Genomic DNA, 19,381 nt, shown 5'->3' with positions numbered 1-19,381 from the left:
ATTAAGCTAATTCACTTTGAATGTACATGGAAAATATTATTAGGTGTACTTTGAGAATACATCAAGTCAGTCTAACTGCTACTTCTTTGGAAAAATAATGAAAAAATGAATTAAAATTTATCAGCTTCTCCCCATCAAAAAAAAAAAAACTGTTAGAGATCAAATAGCAGAAATGAATATGATGATGGTAATTACAGTCACCTTAAAAAAAATCCCCTAGACGGCAGGGCGCAGTGGCTTATGCCTATAATCCCAGCACTTTGGGAAACCGAGATGGGCAGATCACCTGAGGTCAGGAGTTCAAGAGCAGCCTGGCCAACATGGCGAAACCCTGTCTCTACTAAAAAATACAAAAATTAGCCAGGCACAGTGCACCTGTAATCCCAGCTACTTGGGAGGCTGCAGTAGGGAGAATTGCTTGTAGCTGGGAGGTGGAGGTTGCAGTGAGTCGAGATGGCACCACTGCACTCCAGCCTGGGCAACATAGTGAGACTCTGTTTCAGGAAAAAAAAAAAAAATCCCCTACATAAGGAATCGGATTGGCAGATCCATCTATATCCCCAAATCAACTACGGTCAAGACTCCAATATACTTCTGAACTCTAACAGTTGTTGATTGGTTTGTAATGAACTTTCTTTGGTTATGTAGCATGATTTATTTTGTTCTCCAGTTGAGGTTATTGTTTAACTCAGGCCCCCAGCATCCAAGGTACCTACCTTCCTACATAACAATGGTATCACTTTTAGGATAGTGCTAAAATGTCCCTAAAGCAGTATCACTCAAAGTGTGTTCCTCCACCCAGTCAGTAAACTGTTTGTTCCTGAGCTACAGTGAATTAAAATGCTTGCACTATCATATAAACCAACTACATTGCCAAACACACATTTAGTTCATCTGTTTATTACAGCAACTTTATGGATGAAAGAAGCACATGCATTGATTTACGTTCTGGGGCAAGCCTTTATCTCACTATTCACTGGCACTTCTCTCTTGCTTTTAATGTTTTCTTTCTGATTTTCAAGGATTTTCACCAAACCCTGGAAAATTATGAGAACATGGGATTTTTGTAAAGTGGTATTTGTAAAGAGCAACCTTATATATTCCACATGTATAGAATCTCTATTGTCATATTTAGTTATTATTCATTTTGCTTCCTCCTCATGAAACATATTTTTCTGTGTCTATGTGGCACCAACTTGTGCATAAATCTGATCCTTAGGTAGATGAATTAATAACTTGAATAAAGTTGTTGTGCAGTGGTTAACACAGGTTGAACATTCCTAATTTTAAATCTGAAGTGCTCCAAAATCCAAAACTTTTTGAGGACTGACATGATGCTCAGAGGTCGTGCACAAAGGAAGTGCTCATTGGAGCATTTCAGATTTTGGATTTTTGGATTAGGGATGCTCAGCTGTTAAGTATAATGTAAATATTCAAAATTTGAAAAAATTTAAGATCCCAAACACTACTGGTCTCAAGCATTTCAGATAAGTGCTTCTCAGCCTGTATGAATTGTTATTGATAAGCGCTTATTGAAGTACTGTGCCAAGTACTTTACATGCATTCCCATATTTCATCTTTACAACAATGTTATGAGATTAGAATTTTGATCATCCCCTCTTTGGAGATGAAGAAACTAAGGTTCAGAGAAGTTAAATAACCTATCCAGCTTCAAAAAGCTAGTCAGTAGTGAAGCAGTGATTCAAATCCTGGTCTCCATAACTTCAGGGCTCTTGCTGTTAGTTAAGAGCCAAGTGTGGTGTGGGCAGGGGCATCTGGTAGATAAAGGAGTGAAACAAATTTAGATTCTGGCAACATGGTGGACAAAGTCCATGCAGAGTCTCCTTTAACCTCAAATAGAAAAATTGGTTAAAATGGCCGGGCGCGGTGGCTCAAGCCTGTAATCCCAGCACTTTGGGAGGCCAAGACAGGCGGATCACGAGGTCAGCAGATCAAGACCATCGTGGCTAACACGGTGAAACCCCGTCTCTACTAAAAAAAAGTACAAAAAACTAGCCGGGCGAGGTGGCGGGTGCCTGTAGTCCCAGCTACTCAGGAGGCTGAGGCAGGAGAATGGCGTAAACCCGGGAGGCGGAGCCTGGGTGACAGAGCGAAGACTCCGTCTCAAAAAAAAAAAAAAAAAATTGGTTAAAATATACTTTTTAAAAAGTCATAATAGAAGTCATAATAGAGATCAAAAGAAAGAAAGAGAAATCACCAGATATGAAAAAAAGAAGTGGCAGTTCAAAAGAACCAGAGAAGAAAGCTGAAGGCATGGTCTTGGAAACTGTTTGGAGAGTCCCTTGTGTTAACGTCCACGCATGCAGGGGCAGTTGATGTGACTAAACCTGTGCAAGCAGGGAGCTAAAACTTAATCCCCATGTATTGCTGACCTTCTCAAGGGTTGCCCCTTTTGCAAGAAGGGGACTTGAGAAACTCCACCCATCAAGTTCTTTCCATGTCCTGGTATACTGGTGTGGAATCCAAATCTACTCTAGTGATGCAGATGCTTGGGGAGATTGTCTAAATGGAAAGATGTACGTTGGATTGATGAAGCACGTTGACTTCTGTCAATTCTTTTAGCATTGCTAAAAACAAACCCACACTGTGATATAACCTATGGAAGTATTAGAACACTAAAGATGAATAGAACATTTTTAATAGAACCAAAAATGGGAAAAATAAATAACCAGAAGAAATGGTCAAATTGCTATCAAAGGAATAGCAGTTCAACTGACAGCATTCTCTGAGCAACAATGAAGAATAAAACACATTGGAATAACATCTTCAAAATCTGAGAAAAAAAAACTATCGACCCAGAATTCTATGCCCTGTTAAAGTGTTATTTTAAGAATGTTAATGACATGGAATACACAGTGGTAGAAAAGAAAAAAGTGATAACAACGATAGTCTCACAAACATGTTCAGTGAAACAACCCAGACACAGAGTACCCACCATAGGATTACATTTATATAAACTTCAAAAAGTAGGCTAAATTGATAGAGATAAATGTCTGAATAGTGGAGTGAGTAATGACAAAGAAGGGGCATGAGAGTGTGATGGGAATGTTATAATCTTGATCTGGATGGTATTTGCATGGGTGCTTACATATGCAAAATTCATTGAGCCAAACCTTTTAAATGCATGCACATTATGCACCTCACTATATGTATTTTAAACCTACCCCCCAGAAAAAATATATATTTTTAAAGACGGAGACTGCAATAAAGATTTTTTAAGTTTGCTTTTTATTAATACTCACTAAAGAATTGATCAAGATGTATTTCTGTAAGACTGAGATAGAACTCAGAGGATTGGAGTGGGTTTTAACAATGAACAGTAAGAAAAGAAAGTGGTAAATTAGTGGTTCCATTTAAACAAACATTGACTAATTACGATAATAATGACTTTGAGGAGTGGGGGTTAAAAAGCAAGATGGAATTAAAGTGCTGGATAACAATCATGGAAGGTGGTAGGTGGTAATTGGAGTTAAAGCATTCTAAGATCCTTTTTTATTCTGAAAGGGTAGAAATGTTGATTAACTTTGAGTCAGTTGTAAAAATTTAAAGTAATCTTAGCAAACTAATGAAGGAACAGAAAATCAAATGCCGTATGTTGTCACCTATAATTGGGAGCTAAATGATGAGAACTCATGGACACAAAGAAGGGAACAACAGACACTGGGGCCTGTGAGGGTGGAGGGTGGGAGGAAGGAGAGGAGCAGAAAAAAATAACGACTGGGTACTAGGCATAATATCTGGGTGATAAAATAATCTGTACAACAAGCCCCTGTGACATGAGTTTACCTGTATAACAAACCTGCACATGTACCCCTTTTAACCTAAAATAAAAGTTATATATATAATGTGTGTGTGTATATATATATGTGTGTGTGTGTGTGTGTGTGTGTATGTGTATATATATAAGATAATCACAAGAACAGTAGAAATAGAATGTCTAACTTTCATATCAGTTAATTGGAAAACAAGAATAAGAAGTTATTGAACCTAACAGTAATCAGGAGAGAAGAAAAACAGAAGCATAGAAAAGACATAGTAATTAGAAAATAATGGAATAAATAATGGGTGCAATAAAATTAGTAATCATAAGTATAATTTATTAACAGATATAATGTTTAACATCTGTTAGAAGATGGAGATTCCTCCGTGCTATTTATAAGAGACTTTTGAAGCCAAATAACACAAAGTAAAGAGGTAGAAAAAGATAAATCAGCAAGACAGTTTAAAAAATAAGAGCTGGACTTAGAGAGTGGGGACATCCTGCTTCGGAGCGGGAATCTTCATTGCACCAGTGACTAAAAAGAGAATTAAATATGGGTGATGTTGAGAAAGGCAAGAAGATTTTTATTATGAAGTGTTCCCAGTGCCACACCGTTGAAAAGGGAAGCAAGCACAAGATTGGACCAAATCTCCATGGTCCCTTCGGGAGGAAGACAGGTCAGGCCCCTGGATGCTCTTACATAGCTGCCAATAAGAACAAAGGCAACACCTGGGGAGAGGATACACTGATAGAGTATTTGGAGAATCCCAAGAAGTACATCCCTGGAACAAAAATGATCTGTGTCGGCATTAAGAAGAAGGAATAAAGGGCAGACTTAATAGCTTATCTCAAAAAAGCTACTAATGAGTAATAGTTGGCCACTGCCTTATTTATTGCAAAACAAATGTCTCATGACTTTTTTATGTGTACCATACTTTAATAGATCTCATACACCAGAATTCAGATCATGAATGATGACAGAATATTTTGTTGGGCAGTCCTGATTTAAAACTAAAACTGGCTTGTGGTTAAATGAATATGTTCAGTTTTTGAATTTTAATAGTAATTCCAATTCAGTAAATGCTATCACTGTTTACCCCTTCTAAAGATATGATTAGAGTTCGTTAATAATGTTCAACTTTTCACAAAGATGGTGAGTGCCATCTTAAAACTTACTGGAGATTGGTTTTATATTTAGATTTATATAGCTGGTTGGTTTTATATTTAGATTTATATAGCTGGTTATGTGAATATATTTAAATACTGGGGAAATTCCTTCACTATCTCAGAACCAAGGAAGATTCACCTGTGTTTTGTGTTCATTTGCCTCTTACAGGCAAGGGTTGAAGATAAATAAGGTAGCAATGTCTAGAGTTTTGGGCTTAACGATGCCAATCTAATTATAATCCTCTGTATTTAAAATGGTTCCTTTTACTTATTGAAAGGCATTTTCGTATTGTTTATGTGTAATATTAAAGATTATTCAACACTTCTCACATCTTATAAATCTATAAGATCACATGCTTTTAAAATAGTAGCAAGTTAAACTTCACTCTTGAATTCTTTATAGTCTAAGTCAAACTAAGTTATAATTTAGGATTGTCTTTAAACAGCCATTCAGAAACATAAAACTGTAGAACTGTGTATTTGTGATTGGGAATGGTGCTTTTGCCAACTTAAAAGGATTAAAGTAGCAGAGATATACACAAATTCTAAAATTATGTGTGATTACGAGACTAAAGATAATTAAAAAGAAAACCACAGGAAAAAAAATTGAGAGCTGATAAAAACCACATTACTATCATGCAAAAGAGACTTTAATGTGCAAATAATTTTAAGGAATAATTCATCAGAAAGACATAAAAGTCTTGAGCTTGAACTCTCAAAGTAAGTAAAATTTAATAGAATGACAAGAAGAAATAGACAAATTATAATAACAATCAGAGATGCTAACATACAAGCCTCAGAAAATGAAATGATCAAAGTTGTGGAAGATTTGAACAGCACTATTAATGAACTTGACCTTTGTGCTATACAAAGATTCCTGCCACAAGTTAGACAATATACATTTCAAGCACAACATACATACATCATTTATAAGAATAGAATCTATACCTTCAGCCAGAAAAGGAGTATCAGTGAAGGGTAAACCAGGCAAAATAGAAGACAACCAGGAGCACTGAGGCTTGTGGCAAACAGGAGAGAATGCACCTTCTTAAGGCAAAGGAAAAATGAAACCATTCTGTAGCCTATGGCTTCTGGTTTGAACATTCAAAGTGACTGCATTATTGGAAACCATCCAAGCCAACTGCCTGCTGCTGCCTTTCCATCTTGTTGCCCACTCTCTCACCTTTTGACCACTCATTGATACCTGTGTTCAAAGAAGGGAAAGGTGTTATCAGTCATCTTGGAGCCATAGACATTTCTGATTGTGGCGACAGGGCAGCAGGAGAGAGGGGGTGAGGAGGAAGAAGAGGCTATTGCCTAAAGTTAGGTTTATGGATTCTGTGATAAATTTTGGGTTATTCATTGTTCCTTATTGTCAGAAGTTCACCTCTAGGTGAGACTGTGTAAAATCTTTCTTTGAAGATACTGAAAATGGATCAAATAATTTTCTTCCTGGATGAAGATAAGGCTTTATTTATTACTAGAACCCATTTAATAAGCACCTACACTTTGTCACAGCTGAAGGAGCTATGTGACCCTGAGAAGACTTGGACGTAGATTCTCTTTGTGGAGTTGGGTGAGTTCAGACTTTATCAGGAAGATTATAGGCATTTTACTTAGATATCAAATTGTCTCACCTTCTTTGTCCATGGTTTATGAATAATAGTATTCATTATCATGGTTACAATATTCTAGATATGGTGTATAGCCTCTTAATTTGTTCATCTACAGCATTCTTAACCCCTTATAAATGTTTCATGCCAACCTCTCATTTCGTTAGATTTTAATGTCTCCTCTTTATCTTTTGCTGACCTAGAAATTCTGGAGGCAGCTCCATTTTTAGGCTGATGAAACACTGCAATCCCTGAAGCGATCTAGCAGTCTCCCATAGGTAACCTCCTTCAAGCTTGAAATGATTCCATTATTACCATGAGTCCCTGCCCTTGAGAACATTTTAGCTGAATGTTTGCTAATTTCCTTTTCCACACTGCCTCTGCACATTAGGTACCAGTCTGTTTCCTAAAATCTTTCGTAATTTTCCTAAGTTAAGGCTTTGATCACCAAATTATGTATCCCATGGGTGTTTTTGGTTGACACAAAAGAAATAAAACAACCTGTCACAGTTAATTTTACAATATAATTAAAGAGCCAAAGCAACTATTGAGACCGGGCATCATCCCCTATCTCTAAGGAATAAATAATGCACAGGCTCATGTTTTTCTGTAAATGCTAACTATTGGTCCCTCGGCAAAGAATAATAAAGTACAACTGCAGCGGGCCACAAACTGGCCCTGGGCATCAGAATTCTTACTGCAGTGGAAGTTGTCTTTGGCTGCATTTGTGTAAACTCTGACAGGCCGTCCAGCACAAGTGTGACCACAGACTTCCTCCAGTCTAGGTGTGTCAGTGTCTCTCTGGCTTCTTAAACTTGTCCCCAAGATTTCAGTCTTTGGTGTGGACTGAACAAAGATGTAAATGCTGTGGCTTGTTCATGCGACCAAAGGAAACTTGATTTTGTTTTAGATACAGATATATTGGAACTGATTCGATATTTTCTACTTGATATAAGGTGGGGAGACATGTCAACGTGCTAGTAACAGATTTCTCTTCATTATGTTTATATCATTGCTGTGCTTTACGGGTTCCTGTGAAAGGCTTCGTTCACAGAATGTGAGTCCCTTGTTGGAAAATTATCTAAATGCTTTTGATATACAAAATACGAAAGTGGTTTGCTTTTCAGTTTTTTTCTTTGTTGTTGCCACCTAACTGCTTCCTCTTTTGGGGTTGATCAGTTTTAGGTTTAGATGAAAACAAACACCTGAGTCATAAACAAATGCTAACATACAAATGGATAATATTCTCTTTATATAACTAGCTTATTATAATTCTTTGAATAACACTAAGGCCACAATGGACAAGGGAGCAGAGGACATGATAGTTTCCTAAAGAGAAAATCGGATGGCTAGTATGCATCTGAAAAACTATTCCACTCACTAGTAATCACAGATGTAAATGAAAGCAACCATGAAGTATCCTTTCTCATTGCTAAAATTCTACTTTAGTTACTTATTTCTAGACATTTTAATTTTAAAAAGACATTAAATATTTTGATGAATCTTGTTAAATTGATAAAACCTTTTTTATATATTGCCAAAATGTTTGCTAAATGATTATACCAATTATACTACCAACTATGCCAGTATAGAAGGATAGATGGCTGGCTCTCTGCACCCTTATCTGTATTGAGATGATTCATTCTTTGAATGTTGCCAATGATTAAACAAATTACTGCACAGCTATATGAGATAATACTTGCAGGCATTAAATGTATATTTATGGATATTTTATCTAACACAGAAAATATGCTTATAAAAAGGACAAATGACATTTTAGGTAGCCCCAGCCCCAAAAACTCCCATAGTCAAATAGAATACCAGGGAGGGTGAAGGGTGTGTGGGATCTAGCACCACCAGCCTGGTTATCTATTCCTTCTATTCCCTCTCCACACAGTTTTAAATCTGGGTGAGAATGTTTTAAATCTGGGTGAAATAGCCCAGTGCTATAGCTCGTTTCCTCCCATGCATTGAAAAATGATTGCGCAAATGTTATTAAAACTTATTTCTGTGGTTTAATCATCTACTACTGTTTGGAAGAAACCTGGACCGTCTCCAAGCAAAATGACTTTCTGATGTTGCCATGCTCTTGTCTGCCATGCCTCACTTAGTTTTGAATGCCTGCATTGTGGGAATGTCATCTTCTCAGAACACGTGCAGGACATGGGAATCGTCAGTCGTTCTCCGGCTCTCTTAGCTTAGTCTGTCTCCATGCTATCATCTGTTACATCTGCGATGAATTCTTAAGAAATGGTCTTGTGAACAGAGCTGATCTTTCTGCAGGTGTTCTTACTACTGAATCAAAATAAATAGAAAAAGCTCTCATAGAAACACTTATCTTTGGAATCTGAGGACATCACCGTGTGTGTGTGTGTGTGTGTGTGTTTTTACCCTAAAAATATCTGCCATTCTTTGCTATTTTTAAAGTGTGTGCTTATTTGAGAGGCAGTAGCAAAATCTCGCATTCAAAATAATCTTATTTTTAAGGTAGAAAAAAATTAGAACTGATGAAATGTTTTGACTGGTGTAGCACAGAGGCACTGATGAAAGCTGTCCTTATGAGCACACCAGATAAGTCTTTGTTGTATAATATTTAAGCTCCTTGTGTGCCGCTGGAAACTTCTGGAGTTTCTCTGGGTGCTGATCATTTTGGAATGGCGATATTGAGGTTTGCAGTTCTCATCATCAAAAACCACTAATGGATCACAAGTGAGTTAGTTGTACCTATATCTAACTTCTTCAAATATAGAATATATGGTGCCTACTAATTGTAGAAAGATGTCTTACCGTAAGGAGAATTGGGTGGGTTTTGGAATGTGACACCCCAGGATCAAGTTCTGGGTCTGTTACTTACTAAGTACATGACCTTAATTTACTTAATGCCCCTGAGTCTGCTTCTTCACCTGAACTGTGGGAAGAACAATACTCACTTAGTAGACTTGTGAGGATTAAAGACAGTATGTTTCCTGTAGAATAATCAATGTATGCTATTACCATTAATATTTCCATAGCATTTTATTGATATTATAAACAGTAGGTATTTGAATAAGTTGGTTTTTTCCAATGTCTTTACAATTCACTGGAGTTGAACATGATATATTAGGGGCTCAGTTTCTAGTCTGGATGAGTTTTTCCAGGTGACACACACTTTCCGTTGCCTTTGTGCTCAATTGCATGCCCTGGTGAGATGGCTCAAGGGGGTCCCTGTTGTTTTCTAAGACCTGGAAATGGAGCCCTTTCCACTAGAAAAACCAATAAGACCATGTAAGATTCAATCCACACTTGTGTATCTATTAGCACCATGCTGAACCAAATATATTTAATTGAATGCTTAATCATTTTGATTCAGACACTTCATAGAGCGTGAGAAAGGTATATTCTATCTCTGGCAGGAACTTGTGATGTAAAGTGTCTAGAACAGTCTGTAAAAAATATCTGTGGCTCCTAACTTAGAGTTCTCAGATAATTTGCTATGTCCATCTATCCCAGTCTTAAACCCCATGGAAATCTGTCAAAACCAGTGTCCATGCTGGAAATGACCTAAATGTGTATCAGTAAAAGAATGGATGAACAAATTGAAGTATATTCATACCATGCTATACTGCTCAACAGTGAAAAATTCTGAGTTACTGGTAGATACAATGACATGAGTGAATTTTAAATAATTATATTGAGTCAATAAAGCCAGACACAGAAGAGTATATATATTCTAAGATTAGATTTTTATGAAGTTCAAGAACAGAACAGGTACATCTAATATCTGATGATATAAGTGAGAATAGCAGTTACCTATAGGGGTAAGGGGAAGTATTGCCTGAGAGGGGGTAAAAAGGAATTTTCCAGGGTGATGGAAATGGTCTATATCTTACAAGGATGTGTATACAAGCTCACACACACACATACACACATTCATCAAATTGTACATTTAAGATTTGTGCATTTATGGTATCTAAGTTATACCTCCATTAAAAGAAAAGTGCCAGCTGGGCATGGTGGCTCATGCCAGCACTTTGGGAGGCCGAGGCAAGCAGATCAATTGAGCCCAGGAGTTCAACACCAACTTGGGCAACATGGAGAAACCCTGTCTCTACAAAAAATAATACAAAAATTAGGCTGTATTCCCAGCTACTCAGGACGCTTAGGTGGAAGGATTGCTTCAACCCTGGTGGTTGAGGCTGCAGTGATCCAAGATTGTGCCACTGCTCTTCAGCCTGGGTGATAGAGTAAGACCCTATCAAAAAAAAAGAAAAAGTCTAAGAAAGGGCACAATTTAGTTTGCAGAGATGAGCAGGTGAGGGTAGAAGGCAATTAACTCTGAAAAATATCAATCTTTCTAGGGTTTACATTTTATAAACTCCATTTCTGTAAAAATGAAGCGACCACTCAATTCTGATTTTAAAACCCAATAAAACCTGTCGGGGTAGCTCCCAGTACATGAATGAATTGGATCTCAACTTTTTAAAGTATAGCTTTTGCTCTGAAACAGAATAAACAGTACAAACAGTACTCACTTTAACAGCAAGTTCTAACCTTGAAATGCTAGATGGCATATCTGTGTTGAATTTAGAAGTGGCATTGATTTTAAATCTCTCTTTGGATACATTGATATTTCAGTTTGGAGAAAAGAACAAATTGGGTTGTAAATTCATCTTCCCAGCTTGGGTTTGTTAAACTCCTCCATGGGGGTAGTGGCGGGATAAATTACTTAGAGTTGAATGTGAGTGTGTGTTTGAAATCAATCTGAATTGATTTTCGTGCAGGACATCTTCATTTTATGCATAAATAATGAACCATTAGCTGATTACTCTCCATTTGCTCTGTGGTACGTGTTTTCTAAGACTCAAACAGAAAAACACAATGAATCAAGCAAGATGGAGGACATATCTAGGCTCAGCCTAAATGTTATAATCACCCAACTTGTGAAGATCATTTTGGAGGCAAACACTGGTGCTATCATTTCACTTTTTTCGTTTTTAAAATCCTTCATGATGGCTGAAAAATTTGTAAACAGCCTCTTCCGTTGTCATATTCAAAGCCTTTCAGGATACTTTTTTCTCAGTCTTTCCAGCCATATTCCCCACACTTCTGCAGGAACTGCCACCTTTCTGTCCATAGTGAACTGTGTGATACATCTTTAAAACTCTGAACAGTTTCGGCCGGGCGTGGTGGCTCACGCCTGTAATCCCAGCACTTTGGGAGGCCAAGGCGGGCAGATCACAAGGTCAGGAGATCAAGACCATCCTGACTAACATGGTGAAACCCCATCTCTACTAAAAATACAAAAAAAAAAAAAAAAAAAAAAATCAGCCGGGTGTGGTGGCAGGGACCTGTAGTCCCAGCTACTCGGGAGGCTGAGGCAGGAGAATGGCGTAAACCTGGGATGCAGAGCTTGCAGTGAGCTGAGATCCAGCCACTGCACTCCAGCCTGGGCGACAGAGCGAGACTCCGTCTCAAAAAAACTAAACAAAACAAAACTCTGAACAGTTTCATTTTGGCCTCTCAGCACAAGTCAGTTCTTCCTCTCCTGTGTGTCTTCCTATCTCTAACCATAGATGCCATGCCTTCTGCAGAGTAGGCATTAAAGTTTTATGGACTTAAGGGAAGTAGAGAAAGAGAAAGCCTGCAACTGTCTGTACAGCGAAGATTAGAAGAAAAAATGAAACGTTGCAGATTTACCATTTCATGGTACACAGGTTTTGCACTAATGGAGATTTCATGGAACCTTTCAACAGCCTTGTTTCTCTTTGCCTTCAAACTTCATAATACAAAGTAATTAGGATTGTCGTTCCAGCAATAAAAAGGGTCACCCAGACTTCTTTTGTAACAAAATAGTTTAACATTGGCAGAAAAAAATACAGAAAACAAGAGCTTGGTCCTGAAATTCCATAAGCTAGTGTTTACAAAGTAAACAGATTATTTTACTTTTTTCTTTTTCTTTCTTTCTTTCTTTCTTTCTTTTTTTTTTTTGAGGTGGAGTCTCGCTCTGTTGCCCAGGCTGGAGTACAGTGGGGCCATCTCAGCTCACTGGAACCTCCGCCTCCCAGGTTAAAGCGATTCTCCTGCCCCAGCCTCCCATGTAGCTGGGACTACAGGTGCATGCCACCGCGCTCAGCTAATTTTTTGTATTTTTAGTAGAGACGGGGTTTCACCATGTTGGACAGGCTGGTCTTGAACTCCTGACCTCATGTTCCTGCCACCTCAGCCTCCCAAAGTGCTGGGATTACAGGTGTGAGCCACTGCGCCCAGCCAGATTATTTTACTTTTTAAAATATTGATATTAAGTTGTGAAGCCACATATTGCTGTTACAAGTGACAATGTGTGACAATGTGTTCATAAAATGAACAAGATCTTTGCCCTCATGGAACTTACCCTGATGAGTTTACAATAGAAATAATCAAACATATCCTGTGAGCTCTGAGAAGGGCTGTAAAGAGAATAAACAAGGGTGAAGATACAGGAGATGGGAGAGTGAGCATGTAGTTATCTGGGGAAAAGCATTCCATACAAAGTGAACAACAGCAAATTCAAAAGTCCTCAGGTGGGAGCAAAGAGGAGCATCATATGGTCCTTTACCATGTGTTAACAAAGCAGCTGTGATCTCTTCCCTGGAAATCTGTTACCAAGGCCATCCAAAAAGTATCCATTAAATTACTTTTCCAGATGTTTTTCTTGTCCCAAAATATGTTTAATGAACTGTATCTGAAGGCAGGATATGTCAATACTATTTTTTCTCATAGCTAAGGTTTAACACTGCTCCTGATAAGGTTTTAAGATATTCATACAATATATGTATTTTATATATATTTACCTATATATTTATAATTATATCTATGTTTATACATATCTATGTATACATATTGATAGACTGTACACATATATCCATGAGATGTCCAATAAATTACTTACACATGGTAAAGGATCGTATGATGCTCCTCTTTGCTCCCACCTCAGGACTTTTGAATTTGCTGTTCACTTTGTATGGAATGCTTTTCCCCAGATAACTACATGCTCACTCTCCCATCTCCTGTATCTTCACCCTTGTTTATTCTCTTTACAGCCTTTTTCAGAGCTCACAGGATATATTTGATTATTTCTATTGTAAACTCATCAGGGTAAGTTCCATGAGGGCAAAGACCTTGTCCATTTTATTCACTTTATATCCCTTGTGCTTATCACAATAACATATAATAGAAGCTCACTAAATATTTACAGAATGAATGGATGAATGAGTGACTTAAAGATGATTTGCTCCAACCCTCTACCATAAATATGATTTCTCTTTGCATCATTCCAAATAAGAACCTACATTAATGAATTAATTGAAGGGCACTTATAAAACAATATGGGAACAAACTGAATACAGAAGAGGTAAAAAAATAAAATAAAGGAATGACTGAATTGATTTGAGAAAGAGGATGAGAAAAATTCCAGAGAGCATTTAAAAGGAAAGGAGGAAGAATAACTCAATCTGACTTATGTTTATACCATGGAAAGAAACTGCATAATTTTCCATCAAGTTTATTATTTTTATCCCCGAATCCCTGATAAGTTAATACCTGCACGCACTTTACAGTTAGAAGTACAGTTTATAACAAAACAGCTAAATAAATGAAAGCAAGCTACATGAGGACTGATGAGAATATATGGTGAACCAAAGATTATAAGGTCCAATACAGAAAACACTGTACATATCTCCTCTAATTTAGACCTCATAACAATCATAGAAGTTAAGTGGAACTGGTATTATTCCCTTTTTTCAGATGTAGAAACTGAGTCTCAGATAAGTTAAATGATGTGCCTTAAGTTTGCACATCTTATGTATACAAGACTTCAGATTCGATGCCATATCTTTAAGATCTAAAGCCTGTAATAAATAATTGGAAAACTCAGTTCCAATTTTTCAGCAATCCTGGAAAATAAGTTAGAAAAACATGAATTAGAAAATTATATCTCCTCTGTCCTAATGTAAGCCTTCTTTCCGTGTTTCTATCCACCTCAAAGCATTCCTTTTTTTGAAAAAGTTGCGATTTGTTTTAAAAGTCCACTACTTTTATTTTTTCTTCTTCCTCAGACACTTTATAACTATTTATTGAATTGATACGAATCGAGTTGTTGGGATGTAAAAGGTTCTTCACTATGCAGTTACCCTCTTTCACCACAAGAGGTCACTTACAGGCCAGTGAGGCCGAGGGGTTTTGGGAAGTTGTAGACACTTTGAGAGTTAAAATTCATGGACCATATCATGATTCTGATAGAGTGTGAAGTTGGTGACTCATAGGATCAGAGTGGCAAAAAGTTAAATATATGGGTTTTGAGACAACTTTGGGTGGAAGTGGGGCAGAGGGCAAGAAGACAAAAAGTGCAGAGGCCTCGGCTGGTTGTGGATCCTCTCTATGACATTCTTAAACCATGTTCTAAGCACCTTTAGTGTCCCAGGCATGGTCTTAGTGTTTGGAGAATGACAGTAAGGCTACAGTCCCTCCTCCCCCAAACCCACATCAAGCAGGGTGACTGACAGTCCACTCTTTACATCCACTAATGTGCCCTGTCCTTTGCTTTAGAGATGAGATTGCAAAGTGAGAGCCTGCAATGGCCTTCCCCTGGATTTCTTTGGCGTTGGCGCTTGCACCGTTCTGTAACTACTATATATTGCTTTTTCTTCTACCTGGATTGCTTCACTCATTTGCATCAGCTGTGTGGCCCCATAGACATTTGAGTCTGTCCCTGTGGCTTCCCTGCATGCCCATCATGAAGACAAGCCCTACCCAGCCTTTGCTCTTCCTTTGGTTCCCACCACCCTGGGCATTTCAGGGCTTCAGCTGTCTTGCTGCCTCAGCAGCTGCTTCTGTAGCAAAGTAGATGTCAGCCACTTCAACTCCAGATGAGATGCGAAGTCAAATGACCTTGTTTGCCTCAAAGAGAAGAACAAAGGGGCTTTGTGGGGAGGAGGGGAGCACTGCAACCAGTTAATTAGCAGAGCGTTCAATCTAGAGCATCTCCAGCATGGCCAGTGTTGAGGGCACGTGTGACCAAACGGCATTGGCGCAGGCAGCCTCCAACAGCATACAACCTTGTTCTTTCTCCTCCAGGGTTTCAGTCCTTCCTCATCTTTTCCTTTTTCTTTCTTACTTCCTGAGCACCCTATTGCCTTTTACCCTTTAATGGCCTCTAGTCCATTAATTTGTCAGAAACTGTTTCTGCGCAGGTAAGGAGACATTTCATTTATCAGCTGGCTTAAAACTATGAAGAATATTTCAGAAGAGCTTGCAGCCTCTGCCAACCCACTTATATAAGTTTCCTATTGTTGCTGTAACAAATTACCACAAAAGTAGTGACATAAAACAAAAAAAAAGTATTATCTTAAGGTTCTATAGATGGGAAACTGACACAGGTCCCATGGAGCTAAAAGCAAAGTGTCGGCAGGGCTCTGTTCCTTTCTGGAGGCTCTAAGGGATGATCCATTATCTTACTCATTCAGGTTGGCAAAATGTAGGTCCCTGAGGTTGTAGGACTGAAGTTTCCATTTCCATGCTGCTATCAGCTAAGGCTCATTCCCAGCTGCTTGCATTGCTTGGTTTATGCTCCTTTCTCCCATCTTGCAGGTCAGCAGCAGGAGAAGGGATTGTGCCAAGTCCTCCTCATGCTTTGAATCTTTCCTCTTTCTTTGGTCCCATCTCTCTGACACTGTTGGAAAAGATTCTCCATTTTTAAGGACTCATGATTAGGTTAGGCCACCCAGATGATCCAGGATAATCTCCCCATTTTAAGATTTATCCTCTTAATTAGGTCTACAAAATCCCTTTATAATGTAAGGTAACATCTGTACAAGTTCTGAGATCCAGGGTGTGGACATCTTTGGAGGCCATTTTCCACTGACCATACCACTGAACCCAGCCCTTGGGTTGATAGGAACTCCAGGTGGTGGTTGTGTTGGAAACCAGACCTTGAGTGATCTGCTGAGTAAAGCGCTTTACTGAGATGGGGAAAGCTTGGATCTTCTTCCAGCCTTGAAGTCATGGCACTGGCCAAGGCAATGGGGCTTTGGTTCTTTTAGGGTATCACCAGTATGTCTAGCATTAAACTATCTTAAAAATGGAAAATTAATACAATTGCCTCAAATTCTAGTAATCAGCATTTTCAGTGGCTTCTAGTAAGCAGCATTTTCAGTGGCTAGTGTAAGAGAGACCTATTCAATATCCATTCTTCCTTTCTTCATTACTAAGAGAACCCAGCTTTTATTTGGGGTAGTAAGGTGTCCAGCCAAACAACAACCCTGGTTCTAAGTTTTCCTTGTGGCTAGGGGTGGTCAGTGTGACACATTTCTGGTTGAGGAGATATAAATGGAAGTCACTAGATGGGGATTCTAGGGAAGCTCTCTAAAAGAAGCTGACTCTGCTGAAAAGGACCCTTCTTTACCTATGCCCTGTCCCTGTTTCCTGCCTGGAATACAGACACATGGCAGGCGCTCAGGCTGCCATCTTGGAAATGTGAGAGTCAGGCTCTACGGATGGCTGACTGGAGAGCTGGAAAGAGCTGAGTTGTTTCCTAACAATATTGAAAAACTCCAATACCATCCTTGGACTGTCCCCTTCTGGATTTCTTTAGTATGAGAGAACAATATGGAGGGCATGGGAGAAGAGGGATTGCCCTGTTCTTAAGCAGCTGAATTTAATTCCTCACTGGTCTCCGTGCTCTGACAATTGATTCTCATTCTAAAGACTTACAAGATTCATAAGTGTCTTCTAGCAATAGGAAATAACCTGTGAAAAAGGAACTTTCTTAATACTAAATTTAGCCCTAATAATTTCAAAACAAACAAGTAGTTTTAAATGTGTGTGTAACACTTTTAAACTTCCATAGCTTTTTCACATATATGATCTCATTTTGTCATCGCAGTAACTCTATAAAGTAGGTGGGTCAGAATGGTGCATATCAGCATTGCCTTCATTGGCACTTCAGGAAACTGAGGTACAAAGAGCTTCAGCAGCCTCTTGAAGATTCTAAGTCATTGTTTATATCTTTTGACTCTAAACCATTTGCTCTCTTCTGCTCCTTACTTTAAGATTTATTCCCTAATGTTATATAAGAAACACTAGTTTATGATGTGAACAAAGGTTTTTTTTTTTTTATTTTGCCCACCATGTGTATTTAACATGGAAAAATGATAAAATTAATCTTCTCAAAGTATCTCTCTCCCAAGAAATGGGCAACTTACTTAAGCTAGTTCTAGTTCAGGAGGAGTTGGTCAAACTTATAGAAAGATCTCTCAGAAATGAGGATAGCCAGACCCTGGGAATGGATCTGTGACCCTGGCAGCCATTAGGGGGCAGCACCCTCTTGGGTCTCTTACTCCCTTCAGTTTTCTTGGTCTTCTCTAATTAATCTTGGCAGCTCAGGCAGAGTCCCTGGGTGGGAACGGTTCCTACAGAAATGGAACTGTGGACAGGAAAAGCAACCCTCAGCATATCTCTGGCAGATATTTCCCCAGCACTGAAGTAGACTGACCTCTGCATCAGAATAACTCGCTCTACTACTGTTGTGAATGCTCTGATGAGAAGGATTTCAGATTTCCATAGTTTCATGGGTTAGCCTGAAAGGCAAAATATTGATTTTTATGCTGATGAAATAAAATGTAGGCCAAAAAATACAAATGATATCCCTCAAATACAAATGACACCGCCATTTTCAGATTGCATTCTCTATCTGAAGGATTAAAGAATTCTCAGTCTGAATTCCTAATTTTTAAAGTAAATTTATCTTGTATAATTTCAAAATTTGTGATACTTTAGAAAACGTATAAACTTACAAAAAATAAAGAAGTGTTTTCCCTCTAGCTAAAGCAGAAGTAGCTCTTCAAATACCCTCTCTTTCTTTGAAGAAGTGACTTCCACCTGTATCTTCCATGATGTTTACAAGCCTATATACTGAAGGTCATTCATTTGTAAGTTAATTGGCTAAAATATCTTGTTTTCAAATACTCTTTCTTTTTGCATTCAAAGTCATTTCACATCTGAGCAGAAATAAGAAGATTCAGGACATTATAAAATCATCATCATGAATGCATGATGACTTTATAGTAGAGAAGACTTCCTACATATGTGCATTTTAAAAGTCACCCTGACAGTTACAAATTGTAGCAAAATAGGCTCAGGCTCTGACATCAATGTGTTTAGAATCCAGAGGGAGAGACAGACTAAACATATGATAAATAATAAGAACAAAAAGATGCAATGCTTTATGACTATCTGCAAACATCTTCTGTGAGTTAGCAGATGTCTCCCCGCCCGATGTGATCCTGTGTTCTTGTTTATATTGGATAGAATTTTCGGTTTCAAGTCGTAGAGACTAACTCAAGCTAGCTTAAAGAGGAAAGAAAACGGGGACAAGATATAGTTAAAGAGTTTGGAAGTGTCTTACGGGTTCCAAGAGCCAGAGGTACAGCCTGACCATACAAGAGACTGGAAAGCCAGCAAGAATCTAGGCAGGTCTTGTTTTTTGTGTGTTTTGATTTTGGTTTTGGCTTTTTGTCCCAATCTCCCTCGTCTGTCCTTTCTTTCTCCATTTTAATTTCTCTGTGCTGGGTAGCACATCATCCATCAAGCCCATTTTGTTTAGTCTGGCTAAGTCACAACTCCTAAGGTAGTTTTGTTCCTACATTCAAGAAAAGAGCCGAGATGAGAATTGAAATCTCTTAGTCCCATTTCTAAATTTCTGTAGAAAGAACTATGACCTATTCTGGGTGAGGAGTCCACCCCTAGTCAATTGACTAAGGCCAGGGGGAAGAAACAGGGCCTAGGATCATGTGGATAGTGGAGAAAC

At 38.3% G+C, this 19,381-nt stretch overlaps 2 protein-coding genes across 2 annotated transcripts in view; both read left to right on the top strand.

The window, feature by feature from the left end:
* APBA1 (amyloid beta precursor protein binding family A member 1) overlaps positions 1-19,381 on the top strand; it is a 225,905-nt gene that overhangs the window by 107,304 nt on the left and 99,220 nt on the right. The gene's annotated exons all lie outside the window — the stretch shown is intronic.
* On the top strand, positions 4,321-4,970 carry LOC112608628 (cytochrome c-like). Its single transcript, XM_025360611.1, has one exon. It carries the CDS (start codon positions 4,335-4,337, stop codon positions 4,605-4,607), a length of 273 nt encoding a protein of 90 aa, XP_025216396.1. The 5' UTR covers positions 4,321-4,334; the 3' UTR covers positions 4,608-4,970.

The sequence above is a fragment of the Theropithecus gelada genome, chromosome 15 (genome assembly GCF_003255815.1).
Source record: "Theropithecus gelada isolate Dixy chromosome 15, Tgel_1.0, whole genome shotgun sequence".
Lineage (NCBI taxonomy): Eukaryota > Metazoa > Chordata > Mammalia > Primates > Cercopithecidae > Theropithecus > Theropithecus gelada.
Note: the sequence above shows the minus strand (reverse complement) of the source record. Positions and strands in the feature narration are given on the sequence as shown.

Coding starts and splice junctions, on each gene's coding strand:
- LOC112608628 (XM_025360611.1), top strand. CDS start 4,335: ATGGGTGATGTTGAGAAAGGCAAGAAGATTTTTATTATGAAGTGTTCC.